This window comes from Populus trichocarpa, chromosome 5, assembly GCF_000002775.5.
Source record: "Populus trichocarpa isolate Nisqually-1 chromosome 5, P.trichocarpa_v4.1, whole genome shotgun sequence".
NCBI classification, from domain to species: Eukaryota; Viridiplantae; Streptophyta; class Magnoliopsida; order Malpighiales; family Salicaceae; genus Populus; species Populus trichocarpa.
The window spans coordinates 21,577,269-21,603,668 of NC_037289.2; the positions used below are offsets into that span (position 1 = coordinate 21,577,269).

A 26,400-nucleotide genomic window follows, 5' to 3' on the forward strand; every position below is an offset into this window, starting at 1 on the left:
TAAAACATACAAACTATATTAAATTTTAACAAAAAAAATAATTTCAAATTTTTTCAAAACACTTATTGAACCACGTTCCAAACACTCATAATAATAGCGACTGGATTACCTCACCACTGTTTGGCTGCATTTGCGGTGCAATAACGTAGCAAAGTATATAATAACAAATTAAATTATATTTTATATTACGAGTTTAATTAAAAAATTAAGTTTGAAATGTATTTGTTTGAGAAGTATTTTTATATTTTTTTAATTGAATTTTATAAAACTCTGTTTGCTTTTACATTTTAAAAAACGATTTTAAAAAATTTTGAATTTTTTTTATTTTTTATTTACTTAAAATTATTATTTTTTTTATGTTTTCAGATTATTTTGATGCGCTGATATCAGAAATAATTTTTTAAAAATAAAAAAATTTATTTTGATATATTTTCAAGTAAAAAGCACTTTGAAAAGCAACAACAATCACACTTTCAAACACAATTACAAAATATTTTATACATATTTTTTTGCTGCATATAAACCTTAATCATAATTTTTACTAAACATATATTTAAATACAACTGACCATACCTAAATACACTTTTTTAAACTTAATTTTTTAAATTATAATCACAAAAAACTGCTTTAAAACAAACATCATCATATTGAAAAGCTAGCCCCTATTTAACAAGGCCCTTTCATGGCACGATCTCTTTTTTTTTTGCCTTTTTCCCTTTTCAATTATAAATGATAATTTAATCCTCAAATGATAGACACCGACAAGATGGAGGGTATTTTTTTAATATTTATTTTCAATTATTTTGATAGATAATAAATAGAATATAAATATAAAAAAATATGACAATACCCATCCTTTTGTTCAATGGAAGAGTCAGCAAGGTTACATTGAGAATTATCTTCTCTTTAGTTTTTTTTTTTTATAGATAATTAATAAAGTATAAGTACAGAGAAACCCATTATCATATTTATTTTCAATGTAAGATTCAATAAGTTTTTCTTCAAGATAGATAATTCTCTTGAATTGTTGAGAAATAGTGCAATTTTCGAGACTCGAGCATTGCTTGATTGAAACTGGAATGCCAACGTTAAACTAACCAGCTTGTATTGAAAAATACTTCAATCAGATTGGGCTGAAGTAAACATTTTAAATCCTCATTTATTTGCATGCAGAAAAGTAGATTTTTTTTTTAAGAGTGAACCTTTTTTTTAAAAAACAATGATTTTCAATAAAGTTAACACTAGAAAATAAGTTGAAAATTATTTTTGCCGGTATTTAATAGTATTATAGAAAATAAATTGAAAAATAATATATTTTGAGCTATTAACTTTTTAAAATAGTATGATTTTTATTTTTATTAAATATTTTTTTGGTATTTAAAGAATATTAAAAATATTTTTTCTCCTTGTGTGTCTATCTTACAACACAATTTATATGATTTAAAATGTCTGATTGTTGAATTACCTAACATGTTCTGTATTTCAATGTATTTTCTAACAATATTACCTAGAGGAAAACATCATGTGTACTAACACATCAAATTAATATAATTTTATATGTTAAATATTAATATATATTAATATATTATTTTCTATATAAATATACATGTAATTTATTGTTTTCTAATAAAATTATATGTTTTAAAATATATTATTATTTATATACAAATAAAAATAATAAAATGTTATACCTTTTTAATTTCAAATCCTTAATTTAAAGTGTTTTCCGGTTTAAAGTGAAAAATACTTTCCTTAATCTAAAATAAATGTGGTGAACCAGTTTTTTAAAAAGCAACAGCACGTGAAATAAATTAGAAAAATGCTTTTAAAAAAAACACACTTTCCAATAAACAAATAAAAAAAAGCCTGAAAACACATTTAGGCTAGTGAAAGTGGATATAAAATTGTTCCATTTCCTGCACGAGCCCAGTCGGTTTATATCACAGCCCAAAGGGCTTGCAGCCCATGAAATTCGAGACGGGCCCGGAGAAGACATTCATTTGCGAACGGAAAGATTGCACATCGTCACCAGAGGTAAATTTTTCAGAACATCTGAACATTTTCCTGCGGGTTCAAACTCTGGAGCATCCAATGATTCATTCTCAAAAGTCGAGTTCAACTCAGAAAAGAGCGTGTCTTTCACCCTTAAACATTTCGAGGTCAAATCAATAGAGAAAAGGGCAAAGAGTAGCTGTCGTTTACAACTCCCTCTGCATGGTCGCAAGAAGGTGCGGTGCATTCATTTTCTTGTACAATAAACACCTCATTTTATTTTTCTTTTTGAGAATGTTGTACAGTAAATAGCTGAAGTTGTACAAGAAACTGAGCTGCAAAATCGTTCCAGCATGGATACCTCCCAAGAATTTGCTGGGTAGCAAGAATGTTACCGATGTTGAGATCCTGTCATTGCTTGGTTTTCTTGTCGTTTCTACCTCTCTTTCTAAATTCTCGTTTCTCTGTTGTGTACTGCTTCTTAATTAACAGATTGCACATTGATGTTTTTACAGCTTCAGCAGCTGCTAGGAAGACCTCTTCCTCAACAGTCACACTTCCCTGCAACTTCTCAAGCAGTTTCTCTGCCCCAGGTACCTCATTATCGTCCAACAAAGTCAGCTCAGGCCCAGCAGCATCAGGAATGGTCTTCTTGAAACCAGAAAGAACCCTCACACAGGCCAAAGAGTTGTGATCAGAACCGTGCAGTTTAGAGACACCAGTTATGGTCCACAATAGTTCTGCAGAGGAGCTACAGCCCAGGCTTGTAGGAATGAAGCTATCTCCCATATTCGAAACTACCTACAAGAATCACATCAGCTCAGAATGAAAATCCATATATGTTGCATGCGCCATAAATGCATATTGGTAGTTTAGCAATTAACTTTTGGAGTCAGCCAATTTTTTTCTGAATTTGTTGCAGAAGGAATTCCATGTAGAAGAAAGCCAACGAATTCCAAGCTCAATTGGTAATTGGAATCTATTCAACTACGACAATGCCAAGCGAACGGGAAACAAACTAGATAATGCAATAATGCACAATGGCAATGTGATGCCAGATCAAAAAACAAATCTATCAAATGAAACAGTCTTGTCAATATGAAACTGCCAGAACATGCTAATTTTGTCCTCATGAACAGGTGTAGTGTTTCACTGTTTCTGCAAAAATTTCAAGTATTTAGATCCTTACCTTAACAGCACCAAAAGTTTGAGAAGAAAGATCACAGCTCATCAGGAGTATACCTTGCAAGCTAGAGCAGAATAAATAAGCAGTCAGATAATGAACCAACAGAAGCACACTAAAATGCTCAAAGACAAGCAGAATGTTTGGAGACATGCCTTTGAATGGCCACTGCAACAAAATTACTGCCTGGAATCGTACATAGATCAGTGACAGTGGAACAGCTCACTTCACTTCCATCATAGTCTACAATTCCTGCCTTCGGTAAGGAAGTGGAAGAAAAACAATTAACTAGCTGGCCAGCAGCACAGTTGAAGAAACCAGTGCTTTTAGTTTATAAAAATCATCATCACATTTGTCACAGTATAAATGACCTTATCATGATACTAATTAGCAACAGATACCTTCCCTGTACCATCATGATAATATTTATTCAACTTAACAGAAGCAAAAAATAGAAAACTGCCCCAATTTTAATATTCACTTAATCAACATGGTATTTGAAAAACTACAAAGAAGCCAGTGATTTCATCAGGAACCTCTGTAACAATTCAAGAAGAAATGAGATACCTTACTACCAACTTCACAGGTATCAAGGAGAGTTCCAGAGTTAATATCCCACAAGCGAACCTGAAGCAGGTCAGAGCACCCTTTTTTCTCAATTTGCAACTAGCATATTTTTAAAAAAGCACACTAATCAAATCAGGCTAATACAAGTGCTCGTGAATACTCACAGTTGAATCGCCACTGCCAGACACAAGAAACCCCTGAGGGTAATCCACAGTGACAAGAAAGGCGAGGCAGGACACAAACCTGTCAATTGATCCATGGAATTAGAAAAATATCAGCCTAAATCTATAGAGAAAATCAAGCAGTTCACTGAAATGCAACCATGCAAGTTAAGTTACAATGAGGGCAAACTAACATCCTGCAACACTTAAATTTGAATTTCTTATTCCAATTTCATATTCCTAATTGGTATCGTATACATAAGCATGATAGAAATGCAAGAAAAATGATATAAAAACTCACTCACTCTGTATGACCAAGGCAAAAACTTTGTATCTCGTGAGCTCCATCTAAAGGTTTCTTGGGAAACACAGTTACCTGTGAGGGCAATAATATCATGTAAAAAGGTAATCAAGCTAGATATTTTATCTTATTCAAAGAAAACAAGTACCCGGATCTTAAAATCTCGATCTGCAGTAACGATAAACCATCCATCAGGTGAAAATTCCTGCAAAAGGAACTCATTACTAGTAAAGGGTCCCTCACTTTTAAAACCACACATTTAGCAAGACATGTTGTAACCCCATTTCCAACAAAAACCACACCCCCAGCATTGAAGAAGAGGAAAGACCTAAAAAGTGAACAACCCACCAGGCTAGTAATGATGCTGCAATAATGCGCGAGCAATGGCGCTGCCTTTTTATTGACCAAAGTCTCATTTCCATCAAGTCCACGCAGATCCACCACCCAAACAACTCCAAATTTGTCAGCAAAACAAACATACAGTCCATCATTGCTGATGGCAACTGCACTCACTCTCTTCTCAGAACACCTATTCCAATCACAAGTATCAAGCAAATGCCACTAGAAATAATTCATAAGTTTCAGCTAAGACAAGAATCAAATCACCCTCTTTGTCTACCAGGAATAATCCTATATTAAGATCAAGAAAAAATACACTTCAAATCATAAGAGAACTTACACGGAAGCAATGCAGCGCCAGGAATCAGTGGACCAAACCTTCACAAGTTTATCATCACCAGCTGATACAAACAGTTTCCCTTTTGCACCGTAGCGGATGGCTCTTATAGAATCCTTATGAAACGCCTCACCAGTTTCATCCACCAAAGTAACCCCACAATTCCCTCTACTCAGAAACCCATTAAGCAAGTTAAACTCCAGTATGTGAAGATTGCTCAAAATATTTCATCATGTAGAAAGAATTATAGTGATGATTTCTTACCGGAGGTCGAAGAAGCGGAGGTCTGACCCGACTGCGACAGCGACGGAATCCTGGGTCGGGTGAACTGAAATTAGGGCCGGAGCTACCTCTACGTCTCTGTTGTTTTCTCCTCCTTCAGGTTGAGTGTCCTCCATTTTTATTTTCTGTTAAACAGACAACAAACAAGAAGAGTTCGATTTAGGGTTTTAGTCGCTGGTCAAGGTTTCAACTTTCAGGGTTTAACTGTATGGATCTGACAAAAAAGTATACGGGCTTACTTAAGCATATTTATTTATGTATTGGGCTTGTCTGGGCTTGAGACCCATTGATATTATTAGCGATACCTGATGCTACGCTAGCAGCGGAATCGTGTTTTACTGGATTTCAAGCCGCCGCAATACAGCAAAGCAAATTTTTATTTAATTTTAGGTAATTAAAATAAATACTTGAATGGTTTAAATTCTAAAGAAGAAAATGTATCTTTCAAAATTAAAATTTTTTATTTATGTATTTTTTTTACAATTTTTACAATATATATATATATATATATATATATATATATTTATTAATAATGTTGTTTTTCTTTAATAAAAATCCAAATTAATCAAAATAAATATTCGCAAAAACCTCAATAATTTAGATTAAGGAGGGAGAATATTTATTTATTAAGGAAAAATATCATTTCCTTAATGAAAACATGTATTTTTTTTTGTTAAAAACTTATCATAATCTATCCTTTTAGTTTCCATAAAAAATTATAAAAATTATTTCTTCATAATTTTTATATGGTTGTATGAGAAAAATAAAAGAATAGTTAATTTATAAAAATTATATAATAAAATTATTTATTTGACTCTTATTGAATATTCACTCGCAATTTTTTCCTGCATTTTTCTGTATATTATGCTTATGTATAATTATTTTTATATAGTTGTATGAACAAAATAAAAGAATAATCAATTCATAAAAACTGTATAATCTTTTTTTTTTTATTCCGATTGGATTGTATATTTCACTATGTATAATTAATCATTAACAATTGCAAATATAACTATAAAAGCGAGAAGAATTTATTTTAAATATTTTTTTAAAAAAGTGTTCATGAACCTCGGAAGCCAAGCCCGCATGCCCGATCTCTAAGAGAGAAAAAGCTAGGTGGCCTGAACTAAATTGGGATTTTCCACAAGTAATGGTAGATTTAATGAGCAATATTTTAGTTATATTGAGAATAGTTTCCTTAGGGGAAGTAAGGATGTGATATGATAAAAAGAAGAAGCAAAATCAAAATTTCTGCCAGGAAATCGAATAGAAAGAGAAGTTCCAGCAAGTTAATGAGCACAGAATTCCGTCCACAGCAAAGTATGGAGCAGAAAGAATAACAAGAAACTATCAGGTAAATAATTTGTGCGGTTTAAATACAAAAGAACAAATGGCTCGTTGATTGTTATGCATGCTGCTGCTGCTAAATAAATTTCATGCTTCACTGTTGCTGTTAAAACTGACTCAATACCTTCAGCCTTGCCTTCCAAATGGAAGTTTCCCTCAAAAAACCCTAAATTGACAGAAAACAGAGGCAAGGGTAATAACGGCTCACGAATAAAACAAGATAGCCAGAGAAAGATTACATTCCTCGTCTCCCATAGGAGGGATCCAATGCCTTAACAAGAGCTTAATTTTCGCATCAAAGCTACAACAAGAACAAATGGAGGCTAAATTCTCAGCTGTGTACACCCAAGGATTGTTCCTCGGCACCTTGTCATTGGAGTTGCCTGGCGCCATGTAGGTCTGTCACCCCCAACTGTTAAGATATCAACATCAGACATTGGCCTAATATCCCAATTCCATCGGTCGGGCCCAATCACCCCTCCAATCACATATATGTCATCCCCAAGCCCCATCATTGCAAATCCAATCCTTTTCCGGAACTCAGATGCTGAAACCACTACTTTCCTGGTTTTCCCTTCCTGCTTGAAAATCAGTCCATGGCTCATCACATAGAGAGCATCATGAACAACTGCCATTGGACCTTGGAGCCAACCATAATCCTCAACTGTCCACCCAGACCCTACATTGTCCAAAACTTGTACTGTTGACAAGCCCCTGTGCAAGACATGCAACTTTCCCCCAATAACTACTCCAGAGCATGTTGAATTGTGAGTCCGGTGGAGATCAGGTATTGGGATCCAAACATCCTTCTCTGGATCATACATTTCCGCTTGAGAAATTGATTTTCGGCAGCTGGTGAAACCACCTGCAACCACAATCTTTCCATTCAAAGTACCGCATGCAAACATTGCACGGGGCACAAGCATAGATGCACGTGCTGCCCATTGTCGTAATACAGGGTCATATGACCACACTTCATTTGTTGCAAAGCTTCCATCTTGATCACCAGTTAACGGGTCAACAGCATCACTACCACCACCAAGCACAAATAGCTTTCCCGCGCTAGAGACAACACCAAAGTGGGCAAGGTGTCTGATTTTAGAAGGGAGAACAGGAAGGGTAATCCAAAGGTCTCGGTGAGGGTCATAAAGCTGCCACAAATTCTCGGGATCGAAAGCGCACACACATAGCAGATCCTCTGCTGAACCAACCTCCTGCCGGGCTTTAAACAGCTCAGGGCTACGCACAACAGCTCGCCATGAACGAGAAACGAGCTCTAACTTGGGGTGGAGGTAGAAGGGAACCCGTGCAATGCACCTGATGGCAACAGCGTCTGGAAGACCTTCAATCAGTTCAGACATACTAATCACTGTTGCATCTGTTTCAAGTTATTTCTTCACCTCTGATTTTTTTCTATACTGTTGACAGCAATGCAAAAGCTACCTGACATTAACAAAAGCCACAGGCATTGTTATATGAAATCAGTTTCAGAGCTCTGGCATTTCAAGATCAATGTACTAATAAAGGTGAACCAAGTTTCAATCAAAATAAAATTACTACAGTTGTCACTCTAACCACTTAAAAGAGAAAACTCATTCTTTAAATAGCCATCGCCATCATCAAACAGAATGGCAATGAAATTTTCAATATCACCATGGTGGGAAAAAAAAGGAAAACAAGAAATGGAAAGAAAAGAAATCCAGAACATGCAAAGAATAAAGAGGACTCCATTCAATCACTTGTTTTGGTTTGCAAGGTCGCAAATCAGTATCTGCAGATACCTGAAGTCAAAATTGTGGAAGAAGTTAGTTTCTTTCTAAGGTAGCTGACTCATCTTTACAAGTCGAAGAAGAGTATGCTTTTTTCATACAAATAGCAGTATTGTCATGAAAAGTAATATGAAGGGCAACCTGGCTCTCTCATTTCTGCCATCTGTTCAAATTTAATTAAATTTGAAAAAGCACAACAAATACATGGCCAAACTTGCAAAAAATCCTCAACGTAATACTTTTTATAATTGAATATGGCCAAACCATAAATAAACCAGTGAAAAGCCATCAATAAACTCAATCAAGACTAAAAAGTATCCAATTTCTCATGATCAGAGGTTAAACTTATCGGAATTTAGTCTTTGATTACACTAGGGATGTATGTGTAAAATGCATTGGCTCATAATTTTTACAAAGAAACAAAAACTTTGATAATCCAAGAGAAGAAAATTGTCTAAGAAAGAAGTATCTAAGCAAGAATTTAATGCTCTAATTATGATATTGAAATGGTCCTGACCCTACATATAAACACTGTTCACAGGTAAGAAAACCCTCTAAATTGCCTGCAACAAGTAACTACAAGGTACCGTCAAAGGATCATGACTTTAGAACAGTTTTATCCAAGTCAATTTATGTCCAACAAGCATCCCAAATCAGAACATTTTTTTTTCATGGATGAAAAAAGCAAACTACACAAAGGAAGAAACAAGTAAAAGAATGCCCTAGACAAGAAGCTAAATGATCAGAACTATATTTGCAGTCTAGGGATTGAAAAGCACCATAAGACTCTTATGACCATCATGGGTTCTATTGCTTCTTTCAGAACCATATACGCAGTGCAAACATTCTGATTAAAATCAAATCTTAACCCACCCAACTTCAGTGAGAAGAAGGTGTTGTAGCCAATCTTATGGTCTCCATTAGAGTCTCAATCCAAACAACACTGGTTTCCAGATTTCAAGTACTGTGGTTACCATCCATTTCTGCTTTGGAAAGTTGACATTTCATGGTGTTTGGATTTTGATTATCAACCACCAGAATCAATTTCATTCCACAGATCGCCAAGATGATACCATAGTCACACTAATATTGTTAGACATCTTCCCAGATAAAGAGACAAGACAGTGAACTTCACCAGACAACAGAATATGACCATATATTTTCACTTCCACATGTCACAGTCACAAATTGAACTGTGATAGGCAATCTGGTTTTGCAATTTTCTCCTAATTCTTGGGCATATTCATTAAAATGCACCAGAATTGCATAAATGATTTGAATTCCACATACAAACTAACTTGGAATATAAACTAGCAAATCCCACCGAAGAGTTTACAGGCTAAACACAGATTATGACCTAAGACCTTGGAATAAAAACTAATAAATCTCAATGAAGAAAGCTCAAAGTCTCCTTAATTAATACATACTCAACATCAAATATCTAAACACATGCAAATTATCATCACCGCCTTGTTAGTTTTAGTTATACCTCACACATTTCTGAACATTCAACACAAGAACCAGTGCAAAGGCAATCTCACCTATTGCTTCTGAAAAAAATAAGAAAATCAATTCATCAACCAAACACGCTTCTATTGAATTCATCCAAAGCTCTAATAAAATTCATCAACCAATTAAATGCAAGACAAAGAAAATCAAACCAAAATTGAACCTCAGAAACAAGCAACATAACCCAAAAATAACCAAACTGAACTTTCTTCATTTCAAATACCAAACCCACTTCCAATTCACCACAAACAACAAAGGGTATTCAGTAATTTCAAAATCAAATCAAAATCCCCGTCAATTTTTTTCACGAAAGTAGGCAAAAAAATAAGCAATTCCATCACTTCTGCTGGCATAATAGAAAGACAGCACGCTTTACCTGAAACCCAATAAGATTCGGGGCTCCGTCGCTTCGATTTGTACAGACACACATAGAGAAATCAAGAGTAGCGTTAGATTTCCTCCCAGAGAGACCTCCAAAGCTAATTTTACCAAAAAAAACGGGGTTTTTTAGTGATTTTTTAGCGTTCTATTTCTTTATTTTCAAGTCCTTTCAATTTGTGCTTACCCTAAACCAGAATATAGGCATTTGAGGATATTCCTGGTCCCTTTTTTCCCCTGCACCGCAATGGCATTCTTGTTAATTAAAATTAAACACCAATTTTTTGGCTGACACGTTCAGGGCACGTGGTTGAATGCCCTCCAAAATCATGTTTGTGTTTCAATTTTTGGTTTAACAAGCTTAATTATGATTAGTTCCCACCTTGGGCCCTCTTACATAACTTTTTTGTGAAGACTTTGACAAATGTTAGCAGCAAGCCAGCAACTTACCTTATTAGTACCAGGCCAGCGCCATCAAAATTTCCGGTACGCATGTCTATTGTGGCAGGTGAAGTGAGAATGCATTTACTGTCTCCATCCAGTTCATTAGCAGTAAATCATTTTCTGTCCTCCACCTCGCATCTTGCCATCTTTGCCTGTGTTTGAGATGAAATTACCAAGGGGTGGATCCACGGGGCAAGACCGAAAGGGTTGGTTACTTGGTTCGAGTCAAGCATACAATCATGCATGGCAAGGATGATGGCCTCTTAAATGATGTGACTATTCTAATTGTAAAAAAAATAAGCCAGTAATTACAAAAACATAAGTAAATTTGTATACTGATTTTAATGCTTGAAATTCAGTTGTAAGTTGTAACGGAACTTCTAGTGCCTTAATTCCTGTAGTTTTCACATGCAATCTCCCACTGCCCAAAAAAATCATATACCATATATTAACAATTAGTTTGGAATATAGTTATTATATCCACTTACTTGAAAAAGAATTTGAGTCCTTTTATTATTTTTTTACAAGATATTTTATTATTTTTTTTACAAGATATTGATCTGTCCGAGTTTAACTAAGTTAATTGACTCACAAAATATTTAGACTCAATATATTTAGCTGAGTTAATATTTTATTTAATTTAACTAAAAATCTAATTTAAATCGAGCTTTGAACACTATTTTCCTAAATTAACATACCACATCAAACTAGGGTTAATAATTATAATTTGATTAGTTCATTTAGATGTCAACGAAAAGAGGTATTATTATAATGGAAAAGAGGTTAGATTCATTGATTTAAGAGGAAGTTTGTTTTTGAGTTTTAAAAGTGTTTTTTATTTTTAAATAATTTTTTTATTTTAAAGTTTTATTTATGTTTTTAGATTGTTTTAATGCGCTCATATCAAAAATAATTTTTAAAAAATATAAAAAATATTATTTTAATATATTTATAAATAAAATATACTTTTAAAAATAACAATTACCACCCGTTTAAATAACCTTTAGAAATTAAAGTCCCACCTTTTTTAATTAACTTTTAATCTCAAAACTCGTAATTCTTTCATTTGAAGCCAGCAAAACTATCCCAGAACCATTACAGTTGATGGAGTACGGACAGTGTTAAGGATATAGATACCACCTTTTTATTAAATTTTTTTGGTTGTAGATTAATTTTTAATTATAATGCTTTTAAATATTTTTAATATACTATATAAAAAATAAATTTAAAAAAAATATTATTTTAATATATTAAAAAAAAACAATCTTAAAAAACTATACCATGTTCTAAAAAATAAAAAAATCGATGATACTTACAGCTAACTGGGCCCCATTAAAATTATGTCACCGGTAGGAAATGAACCCCACTTCCTTAAGAGTCTCGGAATCAACCCTTCCACTTGAGCCAAAACAAATGCAGAGAATTAATTCTGGCAGGATCTCATGTCGTTTTTAATTTACTTTCCCAGTTAGCCCTTTCCCTGTTGAGAATTTACGGCAGGGGCAAAAGACTACAATGGCTTCACCCCCAACTAGTCAACTCTCGATTTATTTAATTTAATTTAATTAATTTAATGATTTGATTTTTTTATTTTAATATTTTTTTAAATAAAACTAATTAACCCACGTGAACTGCCCAATCCGTGACTCGTATTTTGGGCGGTCATACGCCTTGTAGAAAAAAGATACACGGCTATCTCTTATCTCGGACATTTACCCGGAAAAAAAAGGCCTCCTTAGAAGAGACCAATCAAAGCAAAGTTATGTTGCAGTGCATCTTTCCCAGTAAAAGATGGCGTGGCTTATGACTTGTGTGTGATTGGAATTCTCACCAAGGCAGTGCGGTTTGACTTCCTCTTTGGATCTTTTATGCATGGAAAAAAAAAGCAGTGCTGTGTTGAAACGCATGTGCTTCTGGTGTTCTGGGTGCCGATTGATTCAATTGTTAAGCCATTTGTAATGGTCCCAAGAAATTTACCATTGAATTCCCGATCCAATTTGAAATAATAGTGGTTTAAGAGAAAACAATAAAGAAAGATCACCTCAAATTACAAGAAAAAGAATCAGTGCAAGGGAGAAAATGCATGTGCTTCATTGACTCCATGGCAACATGGTTGATTAGTCAAAATCTCTTAATATTTTCTCTTTTTCTTGATGATTTGCTGCTTGTTAGTCGCCAACCCTCTGTGTCCATGGAGTGATGATTTTCTTTTTGTTAATCTGAGACTAGATTTACTTTTCTAATCCGATTAAAGAATTGCTATCTGTATCAGTATCAGAGAATTCATAATAATTTTATTTTTTACAAGTTAAAATCTAACAATTTCATTTCGATACCAGCAAGTAAAATTTCCCTCTAATTATTCTTCAGAACAGTACGGAAAACCAAGAATATTTTATTTATTGGAAATAGAGGAGTATACAAATCTAAGTCCAAAATAGTATCCCAAAATAAAGAATCATGTTACCAAAAGAAAAGGGAATATTTGGACTCCTCTGTTGCGTCAACAGTACTCATGTACTGCGGTAGCTAAAGACTCAACAGAATTTCAAGTAGATGGAGCTTATATTATATGGTGCCGAGGGTCGAAGCTTGTGATGTGATGAAGAGTAGGAAGAAGAGCAGAGACATTGTCAACTTTGTAGAGTTTGCATCTGATGTTCCATTATCTGTTGATGGCACTGTCTTAGATCCTGTTCCTGCACCCATTACACAGAAAGTATTAACATTGGGCTCTTGTACAGTGGTCCTGCTACCAGGAGTAACCGAAAAACCTATATTGTTCGTAAGTTCAAGTCGGAAATTGGAAAATCTAATTGAATCTTGTACCTGCAGAAGGAGAATTTGGTGTTCCTGCTGGAGAATCTGTGGGCGAAGAGGCTGTTTGAACAGATGATAAAATGAATATTTAGCTATTTGCATTGCTAGAAAATGATCTTAGAATTTGGATTGCTTGCAATTGCTTACCATTACAGCGGCTAATAGAGGGAGTTTGGACATTGCAAGCACTAGGGAGGGCCAGAGCCTGAGTCTGATTAACATTGACTCCAAGTGAGGAGGCACCACCATTAACGACCTCACATAGACATTGAGGCTGCGACTTGACAACATTAGCTAGCTGTGTACAGCATGATGAAGACGGGGTCGATGAGTTTCCTGTTATGTAGTTCAAACATGGGGACATGCTTATGATCACATTGGTACAAGATGATTGTGCCATGGCTCCTGCCCACAAAGTTGCTATAAAGGATATAGTTAGCATAACCTCCATCCTTCTAACTGCCATTGGGTCAATTCTATAGAAATTCCTGGCAACAATGGTTGAAAGATATAGAATGAAGAAAGGTTTTTGTGGCTTGTAGGGAATGAAAAGGCTGTGGTTAATAAAGGGGAAAATTGTGAACAAAAGAGTGGCAGCTGGCTAATATGGTTTACCTATATTCCTACTTAATTTTATAATCTTTGGTGAACAACCCACCTTCTGCACAGAGACAAATTTATTTTAATAGGTTAAACTTAAGTGTCTCTCTCTGGTTTGTTCAGCTTTGCGTTGCTTTTCATCGCAGAATCCGCACCACATAAATCAAATGCTGATGATGGCGTAAAACTACTCATGCAGAACGCCGGCTTTGTAGTATTCATATTTTCTTTTTGTGCAAGGAGGAGTCATCTTGCATGTCTAAATTAATGCTTTTCCATGGTCAATATAGTGCTGTCAAAGGCGATAAAAAGCCTGAAAAACCAAGACAATATCTATAAATAAAAAAAAAATGTAATATTATTTATATCTTTGCGATTCAGATTTTAGCTGGCCCTCCCAAACTAAAATCTCTAGCTTCATCCCTGGGTAACAGGCTAGTTGATGAATAAGCCTAGAGATTTTAGGGTGTAGAATCCATCAGGAAACTCCCAAAAAGAAATACCTTTTCAACAGCGCCGAAATTACCAGTACTAATATTAAATCCTGAAAATTAGACCCTTTGGATCTTCTGCTTAATTAGACATCATGTTGTCCTACATCATTACTGTATGCTTTGATCTCACTCCTTCGAGTCATTCCTAGTTGATCGATTTCAATGGATGGTAAATGGTGAAAGATGATTTCGACTTTCAGCTTGATGCCCATGCACGCTCAGCTTTTAATTTCCTATCTGATGAACCCATGCTTATGGTTTAGACAATCTTCCTATTCATGCCAAAGCTATTTACATAAACCTGGATAAATTTCTGCAACTTGAATTTCAAATATGCTGTTTATTTTTATTGCAATAACTTGAATATAAATAACTAACAGTAATTTTTTAGAATAAAATTAGAAAGTCAAAACAGCCTATCGTTGAATCTGAAATGCTCCTTCTCCTTTTTAGCAATTCTTAATTCTGTTCTTCTAGCCATTTGATGTTTCTATAATTGATGTCACAGTATGTCTATCCATAAATATTAAGCTATGTCTCAACTCTTTTGGAGTTTCTTGATTTCAGATAACAGTCACTGTCAGCATCATTGTTAAACAAAAAATTGATTCGATGGAACCCTAACATAACTGAGTTTTTAATGATTTAGCTGATATGTCCAAATCCAATCTGCCAACACCAATATTGTTTTTTAAGAAAAAGAAAGAAGGAAACAACGCCATTTTAATAATAACGGTTGAGCGTTAACCCATAAGTTAACTTAATGATCCAGCAACTTGCAACTTTTTCTCGAAGAAGTCCCTGAGCAGGGTCTCACAACTATGCGTGTGAGTTGCTGAAAATTGCATGTTTCATGCTTTCAAATACAAGACAGGAACAGAAGTAGCTTCTCACTCTCGCAAGTTGAAAAAAATGAAACAATATGTGCTGTTCATTCGAATAGATGGGAACTGAGGAAGATCCTACTTGCTCCAATATGGTTTGCATGCAGCTGAAAGCCCACAAGAAACTCAGAACGAATCCCACCAATCAGTTCTAAGCGACGGGAGTGTCCCTGGTGCTGATCAATAAGCATACAAATTGAAGACAATCCAAATGTCAAAACCAATATTCAAGAAACTGGGTTCGTTTCTAGTGACTTGTGAGGCTTTATATATGTTTGTACAGCTAAAATAACATCCTAACTCATTTTGAAAGACTGATCAAGCTTGAAAAAGTTGTGAATAAATCGCATACATGTAACCTGTGGGTACGAGTGGATGAGACTGTTCAATTTCTTCTGTAAGTATGTTGCAAAAACAGAGGATCAAAATAAGCGGCTTGTTCTCATAACCTGTAACATATGATTCTGTCAGTTTGAAATGCGGGTGCCTCGTGTTTTAAATATTTAGGCCAAAATTTTGTATTTAAACTTGGAGGCAAGACAGTCTGATACTCCAAACAAGGTTTCTCTTTTCGATCATAATTTGGTCTGCCAAAGTGCATCCCCTATCATCTGGTAAGCTAGTTTCAAGAAATGTTATCTGCGTTTGGAAAGTTTCATAACCACGTTAAATGTTCCGATCATTTGGGGTTCGTATTATTTAAGTTTTCTTCTTTTCTTTTCATTTTTGCTCGCACTGCTGATGATTCTACTCTCCGGTCATCTTTCCACTCATTTCAGACTTCGTAAAATTTTATCAATGCAAGTCTGTGAAAATCTCAGTACTCCACGGCAATCTGCTGGCAGAAGAAGTGATGCAGGCGGAAGCCAAGTAGGATAGCGACAACACTAAAATCACAAGAAAAACATACAGGGTTGTAGATATTAACCCTGAATTTATAATTTTATTCTTTGAAAAATAAAATATATAGTGATTGTCTTTTTAATAAGTTCATAAGACCTTTAAATAGGTTTAAAAACCCTACCTCTACTAGAAAACAACTAGTAATCCAAAAATCTAAAAGAGATAAATAAAAAAATCTGAATTAAAACATAAAATCCAAAAAAATAATAAAATCTGTCATAACAGGAGCATTAGTGCTCAGAAAATAACTATGAAAGCTCCGACGATCCGGTTAGCATTATAATTCCTCCTTAGAGGAAATTGCTCGTAGAATTAAATGTAAAAATCTGAGCCCGATCCAATAATCAGATCTCTTGTTATAACAGTTTTAAAGAGTTGACTAAGCTTTGCCATCACAAACCTTTTCTTAGACATAAATCTGTTCCATTAGTCCATAAAAATATTTTCTAATTCATCCCTATAGTATGCTTTGGGTTGAATTTCCATATAGTATCGTCAGATCATCACCCAAATACTCGTAACCATCCATATATACCAGCTAGCCCCGGTTGCATCAAGAAGATACACATGCTTCATCCTCTAGGACTAGAATGGAAGCATTACACAAATTGGTATTTGTAACTACAATTGGCTCTACAGAACTATTTGTAGGATTCTGTAATGTGATGTGAACTTTCCTCGTGATAGTTGAGGAATATTTCCTGGATTGATCATTAAACATAAGAGGTTTGCACTTTCAATAGCAAAGAAAATTAGAAACTGGAATCCAATCTTTCTTTTTTTCTTTAGTTCTTCTCCAAACGAAAGAAGAAAAGGAGGGATTGAAGAATTGACAATGGTTTTTGACGTTTTTCCTCGAAGGAACCAATATGGTTTTCATTCTTCATTAAGCAAATCAAACAAATAATACATTCACACTCTACAAGATGCAACAAGAATCATCCTTAACAGTACAGTAAAAAAAAAGAAAAGGATCAGGTAATCATAATCAATGATACAACAGGCCACAAATCACTCTGGAAAATTCCAAAGTACAATTCCAAAAACGCCTTTTTGGACTCAGAATTTGGTAACAGTTGAACCACACCATGTCACAAAGAGAATGGAGAGCACAAAATGAAGGGGTGCTTTGACAATACTTCCGTCAGACGTTCCGGTTGATGATGGGATAGTTTTAGAGCCACTTCCAGTTCCTGTATTTACAATTAAGAGCTAACTTCAGAAACCATTCCTATTAACATTTATAAATTGGAATTGCTTAGTCTGGTGCCTTCATGTATGCACTTTAATTTTAGGTGTCAGTCGTTTGAGTTTTGGTTCAAGCCAAAATTACGTTTTGTTTCATTCATATGATCAAAGATCAAAATTCAATTCCCGATTAATACGTAGAAATCAAGTACATTATCCAGCTAAGCTTGAAAGGCTTTTGCACGATTTACATTTCCTGAACATACCTGAAGCTGAAGGAATGTCTGACGCTGATGGAGTAATATCTGGTTCGGGTGTTTGATTAGATGAATCTGCTGGTGAACTGGCTGGCGAGCTTACTGGTGGAATTGCTGAAGCTGTGGGTGCAGTGGCAGCTGTTTTACCATTGCCAAAGTCAAGTCAGTATGAATCTAGCATCCCTTGTTTATAACATTCACCAGAAAGAGTTAAAGATTTGGATTACCTTTGCACTGGTTGATCGATGGAGTTTGCACCTTACAAGCGCCAGGGAGATTCAGAGCAAGAGTCCGGTTTATGTTGATACCTAATGAGGCACCACTATTATTGAGTAGTGAACAAAGGCATAGTGGTGATGTTTGGACAACATTTCCTAGCTGTGAGCAGCATGAAGATGATGGACTTGATGAATTTCCTGTGATGTAGTTCAGGCATGGGGCCAGGCTCATGAGAGTATTAGTGCAGCTTGATTGAGCCATTGCTCCACCACATGTTATGGCCACAAGGACCAGGACTAGACCCATGCGAATCCCACTTGAAGCCATTGACTGCTGCTGCAAGTTTTTGGATGGCTAGAATGATCTGGTTGTGAAAGTGGAATGTATGATTGGATTTCTGAGCTTTGAAGTTTGAGTGAGAGGGAAAGGAAGGGACTGGATTTATATATGAAAGCTTGTGGAACAGAGACGAGCTTTTTGGTATATTTGGATGACCAACTTTAACTAAATCAAATGGTTGTTATATAACAAAACAGCCAGCCCTTGGCATAAAGATCACGACAAGTTTTCATTTGTCCTCAGCATATATATATTTTAATGTTCTGCTCAACTATACTATGTCTACCAAAGAATTATCATTAATTAACAATCAATAAGCATATCTTCCCCTTACAGCTATCTCTATGCATGACTGGATTTCCTATCTTTTCCCTCAGAGTAAAACAAGGTTTCAATTGGAGTGCATAGGCATTGTTATTTATCTCAAATCCACTTTCCTCCAAGTAATTGCTCTGCTCATGAAAGAGAAGGTAAAGATTTAGGGGAAAATGATTAAGATTTTCTATTTTTTTAGGAATAAATTGAGAGTTTCTAAGAAAAGGGAGCAATTATAAGGGGGAAGGGGCAAAGTTTTTTAGCCAAGGGGAATGGTCCCTGGTCACCACTTCAATAGTTTTCTGATGAGCTTCTTCTGAAAGTCATTACAATGTATGACCTTTTTTTAACATAACCATGCATATTGTCAGGGAAGTACTAAGACCATCAAGTTGGACTTTCCTTTGGACTGAGTTAATGTTACCATATATAATCTTAAAAATATATACAATTTAGGACTCTTAATATTAACTATGAAAGATTATCTTATCATAGATAGATAGTGATTTTTAGGGAATGGGGGAAACTCCTTGTATAACAAAATAACTTTCTATGTGGACTCGTTATATAGAAAATAACTTGCAATGTATAAGAGGCTTTTTTCTGTCAAGTGCAGGGAAGCAGAACACACTGCAAAGTTAATGAATTGATTACCTCTCTTGGTATTCTAGTTTTGGCTTGAATATATTGACATGGTATCAGAGCTTCTTCCAAATCCTTGCTTGCCTCTGTCCTGATTTTTCCTTTGGCTTCTGCTGTTGTTGCCTTACTCATCTTGGACCCGTCTTTTTCATATTACTCCTGGTGGAAATTGTGCAGGCGAGAGAGAATGAGTGGTTGTTGGATCCTTATTTCCAACTTTGTGTTATTAATGTTTCAGATTAGCTTTTCTGCTGCACTCTTGGCAGCTTCAGATCTTGCTTCTCTACTGCTATTCTTGATAGTTCTTGGTTTCAAAATCTGCAAATCTATCCTACTTCTCTAGTGTTATTCTTGGCAGCTTCAGATCTTCCTTCTTTGGTGGTGTTCTCGGTAGTTTCAGAATCATTCTTCTTCATTTCAGATATTGCATTTCTGGTGCAACTCTTGACTGTTTCAGATATTGGTTTTCTGCTGCTATTCTCAGCAGTTTTAGATCAGTCTCTTTGCTGCTATTCTCGGCAACTCTTGGCTTCAAAATCTAGTGTGTATCCCTCTTTCATTGCACTGATTCCCTGTCAGTTTCAGTTTCAAAATCTATTTCTTTTCAGCTTTATCATGTCTTCCGATAAGCTAGACTTGTTCCATATCCGTCTTAATGGGAAAAATTGTTCTGCTTAGGAGTTTCAATTTTAATTATTCTTCAAAGGGAAAAAACTGTGGGGGCATATTAATGGGAGTAATCTCGCACCTATAGACGCCAATGCATTGTCTAGATGGGAAATCATGGATGCTCAGGTTATGACCTGGATTCATAGCTCAATAGAACCTCATCTTGTTCTCAATTTGAGGCCTTATAAAACTGCTGCTGCTATGTGGAATTATCTAAATAAGATTTATAATCAGGATAACACAGCTCGGCGTTTTCAATTAGAATATGAGATAGCTAACTTCACACAGGGAAGTCTCTCTATTGAGGAATACTTTTCCGGTTTTCAAAATCTTTAGGCTAATTATTCAGATATTGTTTATGCTAATGTTCTTGCTGCAGCTCTCTCTGTTGTTCAAGCAGTGCACGACACAAGAAAAAGAGATCAATTCCTAATGAAGCTTCGTTCTGATTTTGAAACTGCACGCTCTAATTTGATGAATCATCATCTTGTACCATCTTTGGATGCATGTTTAAATGAACTTCTTCGTGAGGAGCAGTGTATCATAACTCAGGCGGCTATGAAACATAAGGCAAATGTTAGTGCACCTATTTATGTGGCTTATACAGCACATGAGAGAAATAAGGGTAGAAATATGCATGTTGTCCAATGCTTTAGTTGTAAAGGTTTTGATCATATTGCTCGAGATTTCCCAAAGAAATTCTGCAACTACTATAAGAAACATGGTCATATCATTTCTGCTTGTCCCATTCGACCTGAAAGGAAACAAGGAACTGTTTATCATGCCTCAATTGGTGCCTCTGGTTTTGCTGCATTGCCTACTGCCTCACCTGTTGTTCCTATTCCTATTCCTATAGGCTTAGCAAAACCCGAATACACTCACTCCCGAAATGGTACAACAAATGATCATTTCTGCTATTGGATTCTCAGGTAATCATAAACTTCCTTTTAAGCCATAGTAGATGGACTCAGGTGCCTCTAACCACATGACCAATACTATTGTTCCTCTTTCCAATGTCAGAAATTATGATGGAAATCTAAAAATTAATACCCCTGATGGCAGTTCTCTGCCTATCAATGTTGTTGGTGATCTTTCTCCTTCCTTAACTGAATTTTTTTTGTCTCCTGACCTCTCCACAAATCTTATTTTTGTTGGTCAATTGGTTGATAATAATTGTGATGTTCATTTATTCCTTAATTGGTTATGTTGTACAGGATCAAACGTCAAGGAAGATGATCGTGGAGGGGCATAAAGTGGGACGACTCTTCCCTCTTCATGTTTCTCATTCCACCAGTATTTCTAGTTTTCCTTTACTTTTCTTTGTATGTAATTTTATTGGTTCTGAAAATAAGAGATGACATAAACGTTTAGGCCATCCAAACTCTGATGTACTTTGCAATTTGATTAATTATGGATTATTGGGAAATAAAACATGTTCTTCTCTTGATCTTTCTTTTGATTGTACATCATGCAAACTTGGCAAAAGTAAAGTTTTCCTTTTCCTCATCATGTATCATGTGCCTCTAAATGTTTTGATATTATTCATAATGATGTCTGGGGGATTGCACCTATTGTTTCTCATGCTCATTACAAATACTTTATTACTTTCATTGATGACTTTAGTCATTTTACGTGGGTTTACTTCCTTCGAGCTAAGGCTGAAGTTTTTTTTTTAGTTTTTAAGCGATTTCTTGCACTTCTTGAACTCAATTTTCTGCCAGCATCAAGGTCTTGCGCTATGATTCTAGCGGTGAATACATGTCTAATGAGTTTTAAGGCTTTCTTCAAAGTAAAGAAATCATCTCTCAGCGTTCTTGTCCTTCAACACCACAGCAAAACGGTGTAGCTGAGAGAAAAAATCGTCACCTTCTTGATGTAGTAAAAACTCTTTTACTTGAATCATCTCTTCCTCCTTATTTTTGGTGTGAAACACTTTCTACTTCAGTTCATTTGATTAATTGTTTACCTTCTCCTACATTAAACAATGTTTCCCTTTTCTTTAAGTTATTTGGTCATTCTCCTTTATATTTTGATCTTCGTACATTTGGTTGTGTTTGTTTTATGCATCTCCCTGCTCATGAACAACATAAACTTATTGCTCAATTTGTTAATTGTGTTTTTCTTGGTTATGCTATCCCTCAAAAGGGTTATGTTTGTTATGATCCTCATGCTTGTCGTATATGGGTTTTTAGGAATGCGATTTTATTTGAAAAACAATATTTCTTTCCATCTCATGTTGAATTGCCATTTGCATCTTTACCTTTTTTGCCTAGATTTTATGATTCCACAACAATGATGGAGAGGTTCAGCCTGGTTTTGTGTATGAAAGACGTTGTCGACATGAGTCTGATTCCACTTCTCTTGTGCCCCCTTTCGATCTTGACCCGGTGCCTGATCCTGCTCCTATTTCCACCACTCTTCGTCGGTCTACTCGTCTTTCTCGACCTCTTGATTGGTATGGATTTTTCATTCCTGTCTCTCTTGCTATTACTTTATCCACTATTTTCATTCCCTCTTGTTACAAACGGGTTATGAAGCATACATGTTGGCAAAATACAATGCAAGCAGAACTTCAATTACTTGAGGAGAATTATACTTGGGATATTGTTCCTTGTCCTCCTACAATCAAACCTATTGGGAGTAAATGGGTCTTCTTTGTAAAACTACATTTTGATGGCTCTTTAGAATGTTACAAAGCTCGCCTCGTAGCTTTAGGTAACAAGCAGGAATATGGGGTTGACTATGAGGAAACATTTTCTCCTGTCGCCAAAATGACCACGGTTCGAACCATCTTAACTATTGCCGCTTCACAGTCATAACAACTGCATCAAATGGATATGAAGAATGCCTTTCTTCATTGTGATCTCCAGGAAGAGATTTACATGAAGCTCCCCTCTGGTATGACTACTTCTTCTCCTCACAATGTCTGTAAGCTAAGGCGTTCTTTGTATGGGCTCAAACAGGCTCCCCGGGCTTGGTTTGAGAAGTTTCGCAGTACAATTCTTTCTTTCAATTTTACACAAAGTCAGTATGATCCTTTTCTCTTTTTCCACACATCTGCGTCAGGTATAGTCTTTCTCTTGGTTTATGTGGATGATATTATCATTACTGGCACTGATTGTGGTTTGATTACTAAGCTTCAACAGTAATTACATACAACTTTCCATATGAAAGATCTTGGCCAGCTCACATATTTAGAATTAGAAGTTCATCACCGACCTAATTGTATTTTCGTGAATCAGCATAAGTATATTCAAGATCTTATCACCTTGGCTGGTTTGGAGGATACTTTTTCTGTTGATACTCCTGTGGAAGTAAATGTCAAATACAAAAAAGATAAAGGGGACTTGCTAGATGATCCTACTCTCTATAAGAGTCTGGTTGGAAGTCTTATATACTTGACCACTACTCGACCTGACATATCCTATGTTGTCCATCACGTCAGTCAGTTTATGTCTTCTCCTCGGCATCTCTATTTTGCTGCAATTTGACGCATCATCCACTATCTTTGAGGCTCACCTAATCGTGGATTATTCTTCCTTATTGGCTCCTCTTTTCAACTTGTTGTCTATAGTGATGTTGATTGGGCTGGGTGTCCAGATACACGTCGATCTACTACGGGTTGGTGTATGTTTTTAGGTGATGCCTTAATTTCTTGGAAATGTAAGAAACAAGATCGTGATTCTAAATCCTCCACTGAGGCCGAGTATCGTGCCATGTCTACTACTTGTTCTGAAATTGTATTGTTGTGCGGTCTTCTCGAAGAGCTTGAGTTTCCTCATGTCATCTCTACCCCACTTCATGCTGATAATACTAGTGCTATTCAGATTGCCACCAATCATGTTTTCCATTAACGCACCAAACATATTGAGGTTGATTGTCATTCTATTCGCAACACCTTGGAAAATTGGGTGATATCTCTTCCTTACATATTTTTCGATCTCCAAATAGTTCATGTCTTCACTAAAGCTATGACTCGACAGCGACATCATTTTCTTGTTGGCAAATTATTGCTGATTGATTTACCAGCATCAATTTAAGGGGGGATTTTACCATATATAATCTTAAAAAAGTATACAATTTAGGACTCTTGACTCCTTGTATAGCAAAATAACTTTCTATGTAGACTTGTTGTATGGAAAGTAACTTGGAATGTATAAGAGGTTTTTTTCTGCCCAGTGCAAGTGCAGGGAAGCAGAACACACAGCAAAGTTAATGAATTGATTAACTCTCTTGTTATTCTAGTCTTGGCTTGAATATATTGACAGTTAAAACAGAAACAAATGATGCAATCTACCTACGACAGACGTTGGTTTGACTCGTATGAAAATAACAAATTTTAAACTATTACCGGCATGCCTAACATACCTAACTTGAATTCCTGTTCCTAGAGGCCTAAAGACTCAAGGGAATAAATAAAAAGATTGCTTCAACCATGGGAAATTAGTTATAGTTGTTGAACTCCAGAACCCATTTCAAACCTACCTGTTCTTTCCCTCCAATTCTTTTGTCCCTGCCAATCTATAAATGGTTTTCTTCATCTCCGTCCAAGCAACCCAGTTCTTCTCTGTACTCTTTTCTAATCAAAAACATTTGAAGCTCATTCGTAACTGCTCATGGAAGGGCTCAGAGTTTTTAATTTGATTGCAATATTATCAACTCTGCTAGTAATTTCAGTGAATGGGCAAATTAGCACACCATGCACAACCTCGATGATAAGTAGCTTCACCCCGTGCATAAATTTTATAACTGGAAGCACCAACAATGGCTCATCACCAACTGGTAGTTGTTGCAGTTCATTTAAGTCCCTCATGAGCACTGGTATGGACTGTGCTTGTCTATTAATAACAGCCAATGTGCCTCTTCAACTACCGATTAACCGTACTTTAGCAATCACTCTCCCCCGAGCATGTAAAATGAGTGGGGTGCCAATGCTGTGTAAAGGTAGGACTTAAATTATACCTGCTAAGAATCTTTCCAGCCCTGTCAATGTGTGTTAGATTTTCTAATGATGATTGCATTGTGTTTTGCAGCATCTGGGACCCCTCTACCAGCACCAGGTAACTGGAAATCCTTTTCAATTCTTAAATACGCTGGAAAAAAGAACATGATATTTGAAAACTAAAACATAATCTATATTTATTATTGTGAACCTAAGACAAATATTCCTATCTTGGTTAAGAAATTTGTTTCCCTGGAACATTGGCAGGTCCCGTCTTGCTAGGGCCAACTCTTCCACCCACAGCCGCTTATCCTTTAAGCCCACGAGGTAAGCTCCGCTCTTACATTTTGAAAAAATTTACCTATCAGCGAAGAATAAGCTTGAAAGCTCCTGTACCAGTAAGACAGTACTTATGTCGAGTGTGATATACCTGACCTACTAATTACCAAGTTGCTTTTTGCAGCTTCCAAAGCAGTAGCACTTGCTCCAGCACCAGAATCTGAAATTACTCTGCCATTAACACCAGCATCCCCGCCAGAGCCAGTAGAAGCTCCCCCAGCAACTGCAGGGATCCGACCAGTGCTATCCCCCTCAGCATCTATGCCATCCTATGTTTCGCCACCATCTTCCTTGCTAATATTTCTAGCAATCATGGTTTTCAAATTCTATTAAGCTACAACCTCTCCATCCCTGTTTGTTTCCGTTTATGTTGGCGGGCAAACTTATTGAATACAGCTCCATGTCATGTTGTCAGGAAAAATAAAGAAATACTCCTCATTTTCTCATTGCTTTAATTGATGTTATGAACTAGCATTGGATAAACCTTTTCAGAAATCTATGTCGTCCAGCATTGAAAATTTGAAGCACATAAACTGACGTGGCTGCCTAAATGAGAGACAAAAACAGGATCCATAACCTGATGCTTCCTTGTCAATCTCGTAAAGAGTGACAATATAGTCAAGGCAGGTGAGAGATTGCCTGTCCTTTGGTCTTACCTGCCAGGAGGAGATAGACAGAATTATAATCAGCGACGACAGAAAACCAGCCATATCAAATGTCTGAAAATGCATACAGGATCCTTCCACCAACAAACAAAATTCTGAATTTCGTACTTTCTATTTTTCCAAACCTGTCCTAGGCAGTTTAACTCACCGCATGCAAGTTGCAATAACGCATTGCGCCTGACAACTTGGATAAACCTAGTAATTAACGAAGGAGATATAGAAATAATTTATTATTAAAAACACAAAAATAAAAGAGATGCAATAATAGAAGTGAAACATGATAGAGACCCGTCGTCCACTCTCGCCACTAGCTTCACCCCATGCAGAGGACGGTGATCTTGTCCTTGTCCTCGTAAAAATGCCGTGAACGGATGACGTTGACAGTCATTACCAGAGCGAATCCATCTCCTACCATTCCTAACACGTATTTCATTGCTATTGCTTCATCTCTCTGTTTTTTATTTTCTTTTCATTTTCCCAGGCACTAAAAGAGAAAAACTAGAGAGGGTGAAGCG

The 26,400-nt window shown here is 35.8% G+C and overlaps 5 protein-coding genes across 7 annotated transcripts; 1 reads left to right on the plus strand and 4 right to left on the minus strand.

Annotated features, from left to right (window-relative positions):
- Nucleotides 1-2,137: 2,137 nt before the first annotated feature.
- Nucleotides 2,138-5,380, minus strand: LOC7464687 (uncharacterized). Its single transcript, XM_024600710.2, has 10 exons — nucleotides 5,145-5,380; nucleotides 4,884-5,048; nucleotides 4,553-4,733; nucleotides 4,353-4,409; nucleotides 4,209-4,279; nucleotides 3,907-3,985; nucleotides 3,743-3,802; nucleotides 3,331-3,431; nucleotides 3,182-3,242; nucleotides 2,138-2,793 (listed from the first exon to the last, which is right to left on the minus strand). Exons 1-10 carry the CDS (start codon nucleotides 5,276-5,278, stop codon nucleotides 2,404-2,406), a joined length of 1,299 nt encoding a protein of 432 aa, XP_024456478.2. The 5' UTR covers nucleotides 5,279-5,380; the 3' UTR covers nucleotides 2,138-2,403.
- A 1,159-nt stretch (nucleotides 5,381-6,539) lies between these two features.
- LOC7464688 (F-box/kelch-repeat protein SKIP30) lies at nucleotides 6,540-10,502 on the minus strand. Of its 3 annotated transcripts, none has more exons than XM_024601986.2 (3): nucleotides 10,164-10,502; nucleotides 8,249-8,290; nucleotides 6,540-7,952 (listed from the first exon to the last, which is right to left on the minus strand). In XM_024601986.2, exon 3 carries the CDS (start codon nucleotides 7,868-7,870, stop codon nucleotides 6,833-6,835), a length of 1,038 nt encoding a protein of 345 aa, XP_024457754.1. In that variant the 5' UTR covers nucleotides 7,871-7,952; nucleotides 8,249-8,290; nucleotides 10,164-10,502; the 3' UTR covers nucleotides 6,540-6,832. The 3 variants fall into 3 exon arrangements, with proteins under 3 accessions (XP_024457754.1, XP_024457753.1, XP_024457752.1); XM_024601985.2 differs by lacking the exon at nucleotides 8,249-8,290 and adding an exon at nucleotides 9,768-9,828; XM_024601984.2 differs by lacking the exon at nucleotides 8,249-8,290 and having other exon boundaries at nucleotides 10,164-10,500.
- A 2,480-nt stretch (nucleotides 10,503-12,982) lies between these two features.
- LOC7464689 (non-specific lipid transfer protein GPI-anchored 5) lies at nucleotides 12,983-13,987 on the minus strand. Its single transcript, XM_002307560.4, has 3 exons — nucleotides 13,577-13,987; nucleotides 13,439-13,489; nucleotides 12,983-13,308 (listed from the first exon to the last, which is right to left on the minus strand). Exons 1-3 carry the CDS (start codon nucleotides 13,893-13,895, stop codon nucleotides 13,178-13,180), a joined length of 501 nt encoding a protein of 166 aa, XP_002307596.3. The 5' UTR covers nucleotides 13,896-13,987; the 3' UTR covers nucleotides 12,983-13,177.
- Nucleotides 13,988-17,149: 3,162 nt separating this feature from the next.
- LOC7464690 (non-specific lipid transfer protein GPI-anchored 15) lies at nucleotides 17,150-18,424 on the minus strand. Its single transcript, XM_002307561.3, has 3 exons — nucleotides 17,983-18,424; nucleotides 17,765-17,893; nucleotides 17,150-17,503 (listed from the first exon to the last, which is right to left on the minus strand). The coding sequence occupies exons 1-3, from the start codon at nucleotides 18,299-18,301 to the stop codon at nucleotides 17,370-17,372; spliced, it is 582 nt and encodes a 193-aa protein (XP_002307597.1). The 5' UTR covers nucleotides 18,302-18,424; the 3' UTR covers nucleotides 17,150-17,369.
- A 6,033-nt stretch (nucleotides 18,425-24,457) lies between these two features.
- On the plus strand, nucleotides 24,458-25,675 carry LOC7464691 (non-specific lipid transfer protein GPI-anchored 16). The gene is made up of 4 exons (XM_002306746.4): nucleotides 24,458-24,883; nucleotides 24,973-24,999; nucleotides 25,149-25,208; nucleotides 25,345-25,675. The coding sequence occupies exons 1-4, from the start codon at nucleotides 24,556-24,558 to the stop codon at nucleotides 25,551-25,553; spliced, it is 624 nt and encodes a 207-aa protein (XP_002306782.2). The 5' UTR covers nucleotides 24,458-24,555; the 3' UTR covers nucleotides 25,554-25,675.
- Nucleotides 25,676-26,400: the final 725 nt, after the last annotated feature.